The following is a 5,000-nucleotide window of genomic DNA, read 5'->3' on the forward strand; positions in this document are numbered from 1 at the left end:
GTGTGGCTTGTTCGTGGGAGTGGATGTTGATGTGGATGTGTGGATGTGGAGGAGGAGGAGGAGGGAGTAGGGAGGAGTTTCGTGGATGTGGATGTGGATGTGGAGGAGGAGAAGGAGGGAGTAGGGAGGAGTTTCGTGGATGTGGATGTGGATGTGGAGGAGGAGAGGAGGGAGTAGGGAGGAGTTTCGTGGATGTGGATGTGTGTGTGTGAATCGAAGGGTAGTTTTCCTGTATGTGGATTTGGATGTGTAGTTGAGTGGAAGAGTAGATTTGTGGATGTCGATGTGTGGGTGAATGGAGGAATAATTTCGTGGATGTGGATTTGGATGTGGGTGTATGGGTGAGTGGGCAGACGATTGGTGCATGAAAGTGTATGAATGTTTACCCGTGTATATTTGTGTATACCTGGTTGTGTGTATATGAACTGGCAAAACAGCAGCAAAAGAGTAACAGAAACAATATCCTAAAATTTGCTTGCAGCAGTTTCCTTCCTTGCACGCTATTACTCTCCTTACTAAACTCTTCCTCTTGCCTAAGACCTCCGCCATGTTGCAGGTGCATCGAGACCAGTTGCAACGCGGCCTTCACCACGAAGCAATGCCTGCAGTTCCACTACAAGAAGGTGCACGGTTACTCGGGCGACAACATGCCCAAGATCGAGCGCTGCATCCCGTACACCTTCGACTCGTACTCGGGCGGCCTCGTCAACGACCCGTCGAGGAAGGCCGCGCCCGAGCCCCGTTCTGAGCCCGAGCAGCCCGAACCCAGCACGCCCACGCCCACCGAACCGCCAGCTCCCGAGGACTCGTCCCAGAGTTCCGACCCGCCCCTCGCGCCGCTCACGCCCACGGAGGGGCCTCCCACATCGCGCGCCGACCTCCTCCTCGCCGCGGCCGCCAAGCTGCCTCCCGCCGCGACGTTGCACGGCTACGTGACCAAGTACGCCGCCGCCACCCGGCTGGTGAGCAAGGGCTCCCGCAAGTGGCTCGGCGACCCCATGGACATGCCCGACCGCGACTACAACGACAGGGACGTGTACGACTTCGACGACAAGCTGGAGGAGGACCTGCTGCAGAAGAGGAAGAAGGACGAGGAGTGCGGTGGCGAGGACAAGCTGTACCGGCGCGAGTCGACCGCCTCCCTGCTGGTGGAGGCGGCGCTCAACGTGGCCGAGCAGAACATGAAGATGGACAGCCGCAACATCGGCAGCCACGACCGCCTGCTGGGCTACAGCGGCCGGTACTCGCCGCTGCCGCCCGCGACGGTCGTCACGTCCATCGAGCAGATTCTGCCGCACGACGCCGCCCTCGCCACGCACATCAAGTACACGACCAGCGCCGCCGACGACGAGCGGGCGCACCTCGAGTACACACTGGAGCGAGAGTACGACCCCCGAGACCTCCCGGAAGTGATGGTCGTGCACGAGACGATAGGCTCCCGAGACCTGCACGACCAGCTCAGCCACGACCTGCAAGACAATCTGCACGCCGCTCTCGACCATCTCCCACCCACCTCCGTCAACGACGACCTGCACCATTCCCACCACCACATACAACACTCGGACCACGCCCACAATCTCGCCCTTGTCAAATCCGACGAGTTGCCACCACCCACGCCCGCAACGCCCGTGGATCCAGGAACGCCCATGGCCCCGCCCACGCCTCTGAGTTCAAGCGGAGGTCTCGAGCCAACGCTGCACGTGCTGGACCAGCTGCCCGTGACCCAGGGCCTCCCGGTGTCGCTGTCCTCCCTGTCGGTGGGCCTCGACATGAGCTACAAGCACTACCGCCACGCCGAGCTGACCCCCGTGAGCCAGGAGCACTGCCTGGCCGGCCAGCTCGACGACTCCGAGGCTTCTATGGGGCTGGACCCCATGGGTGAGAGCGGGCAGCTGTCACCTCGGAACGACCACCTGGCGGATCAGCTGCCGCTGCCCGAGCTCCAGCCCCACGACTTCCGGGGGCTAGCCGCCCTGCGCTCGCCGGAACCCCCGAGGTCGCCGTACCTGTCCCCGAGTCCCACTCCCGACGCGCTCCGCTCGTATCCCGCGAGTTCGGACGGAATGCGCTCGCCTCTGCCTGTGGACCAGTGCGTGGACATGTCGCGCGGAAACCTCTTCATCCGCCCCGCCGACCTGGCCAGTCTGCAGCAGAGGTACCACGGGGAAGTCAGTCACCAGTCCGGGAGGACGCAGCTGTACGAGCTCGAGCGCGTCCCCTCTCACACGATGGACCTCAGCATGACGGGCCGCACCCTGACGTACACGAGCGACGCCCTGAGACCAGGCACGGTGTGCACCACGGTGTATGTGGCTGATTCCCACCACGACGATCGCCATTCCCTCGACCTCACGCTGCCCAGACACGACCCTGAGTTGCACAGAGCGAATTCCCCCCTCCACGGCCCCCCCGTGACCAGGACCATTTCATCTCCCTCACAGTTATCTCCTCACAATCAGTTATCTCCTCACAACCAGCTCTCGCCTCACAACCAACTGTCCCCGAATAATCAGTTATCGCCCCACAACCAGCTCTCCCCCAATAACCAGCTGTCTCCCCACACCCAATTGCCTCCGTACTCCCAGCTGTCTCCCCATGGTCAGATGTCTCCGCTCGTGAGTCTGGGTATGGTGGAGCGGGGAGGGGTCGGGAGCCCCCCTCTCTCTCCTACGGCTAACCCCCTCCCCCCCATCAGCCGCATCGTGGCCCCCTCGTCTCACTCTCCGTTGCTAACCTCGCGCCAAATGTCTCCAATACCAAGATCGGAGCTGTCGCCCTCGTTCACCACGCACACCCACGGGGAGCTGTTCGTGACGAGTGGTGCCATCCCCCTGCAGCCCAGCACGCCTGGCCCCCCTCTCACCCCCGGCCCCCAGCTCAGCAAGGAGAGATCCTCGTCTCCCTATAACCAGTATCCTTCGTCACCGTACCCCAGGCACCAGCACCACTCTTCCCCGCCTCCCTCGTACCACTACCAGTATTACTGACCTCGGCTTTCTCCTCCCCCCACCCATTCCCCAGACAGATCTCAAATCTTTTTGGTTGACTCAGAATACCTCGACGTCAACCCTCCTTCCTCCTCCTCTTCCACCTCCTCAAATTACTACTCCTAGTACTGTTTCAACGATTTACGATAAGCCTTTGTTAGCTACCGGGTGAAGAACTACCTAATCAGTACTGGGATTGTTCATGCTACTTCTTCATGTATATTTCACAACGACTGGGGAATACCTCACCGAAGGCCCGACATTCCCATGGCAATTTTTTACTCAGTAATTTTTAAGTACTGTCGTTTATTGTGGGCATTTCACATTCAAAGGACTGATTTCATAATTTATAAGCTCAATTCATCAATACTGATAACTCAAAGGTTTTTACTAACCGTGATATCAACTTGACTACAACTGACGAGTTGTGCTTTTTTATATCCTATGGGTAAATACTCTCTTGTATATGTGATTGACACACCCTCCCTCCTCTCGATCACCTACATTGTCTTCCCTGTTTTTCCTCCTTCGTGGTGTGGGGGCTGCCCTTTGTAAGACGGTTGCCCTTTTGGCTTCTGGATGAACAGAACGACGATTAACGTCTCTCAGAGGGCCTGTAACTTCCTCATGTTTTGTGTCTAGGGTCACAAGTTTTCTATTACTTTTTGGATACATTTTTAACTTAGTTGTGACCCCAACTTTAATCGTGTATACATGATTGCCTCTTCCAACTCAGGGAGTGCTGTTTTATGGAGTTCTTTCCAGTGATTTGAGAGGCATGACCCGTGTGGGCCTGGTTGGCCACCGAGCAGTGGACAAGTTGAATTGCTGATACACTCCTCCTATGCACTCAACCATTACATATGCAAATGCAATATATATGCAATGTGAAACGAAGCCTGGTTATTGCATAGGCCATGTTTGTGCCCCGAGCAGAGCCAGGCGTTGAGCTGAGTCACTCAAGAGGCGGGGTGATGACTGACCTGTGTGGGCTAATGCCTCCCGAAAGCCACCACGGCCCTCAGTGGCTGGTGTGAGGAGGACTCACCCACCCTCCTAAAATGGCACCCACTGCATCCTTATTTTCAATTTCGTGCCAAGACGCGGCGCGAGGAGGCCAAGCCTTCCGTGCGGTGGTCGCATTTCACAGGACCCTGGGACTGTTGTTTGAACCAAAGGTTGTAGAGATGGGAATGAGAAAGAGAAAAAGTATATATTTTGCTGTTAAACATTTTTTCTAATACGTTTCTTTCACTAGTTTTTCTCAACTGTGAGTTGTGCTGATTCTGAGAGTATTGAGATTATGGTAAGCGAACAATTTTGGGGTGAGGACTCCCAGGGCAGCCTGTCGTTTTCTTTATCATTATGTACAAAGGGAGAGAGTGAAAAAGCTCGATGTGAACCTTACGTGCCAATGTTTCTAGGTAACACTTGTTAGCTACTGTGTCTGAATCATTCATGTTGACGATATTTGAAGGTGTTGCAATTGTTTTACGTGTGAAAATGGATTATCAGTGTCTCCTTTGGATTTGTGTACTTAACTGGATTGGGATTGAATTCAAAGCAATAAAGTAAGATCGCTCTCAGTGCACCAAGCCAGGAGTGCGCGCGTCAGTGATGAAGGGAAAACTTGATGGACGTGTGGACTGGTGAATGCTGTAATTGGCCGTTTTCCATGTTAAGATTACGAAGGATTTTCATTATGATGATAAGGGATACTGCAGCATTTTTTTCTGGTTATTGTTGTGATGTATTTGATTGTTCTTGTTCCAATGAGATGTTGTGATCTTTGTTTTCATTGATACTTTTTTAATATGGGATGTTTGTACTCATTATCAACGAAGAAAATGAGAATTGTATGGTAAGTGTGTAGACTAAGATTGATTTTTACTTGATATTCATTAGTTAATTTGATAATTTTTACAATGATAATTATGCTCTAGTGTAGACTTCCAAAAGAAGACAAAAACACATGCAGTATTTCACAAAATCACCACAATAAGAAATGACAAT

The 5,000-nt window shown here is 54.0% G+C and overlaps 1 protein-coding gene across 1 annotated transcript in view; it reads left to right on the top strand.

Moving 5' to 3' along the window:
- LOC125037887 overlaps positions 1-2,987 on the top strand; it is a 76,349-nt gene extending 73,362 nt beyond the window's left edge. Inside the window, exon 9 of the mRNA XM_047631125.1 lies at positions 557-2,987. Coding sequence (XP_047487081.1) covers positions 557-2,987 — 2,431 coding nt within the window. The remainder of the gene's footprint in view (positions 1-556) is intronic.
- Positions 2,988-5,000: the final 2,013 nt, after the last annotated feature.

This window comes from Penaeus chinensis, chromosome 24 (genome assembly GCF_019202785.1).
Source record: "Penaeus chinensis breed Huanghai No. 1 chromosome 24, ASM1920278v2, whole genome shotgun sequence".
In the NCBI taxonomy this organism is placed as follows: Eukaryota; Metazoa; Arthropoda; class Malacostraca; order Decapoda; family Penaeidae; genus Penaeus; species Penaeus chinensis.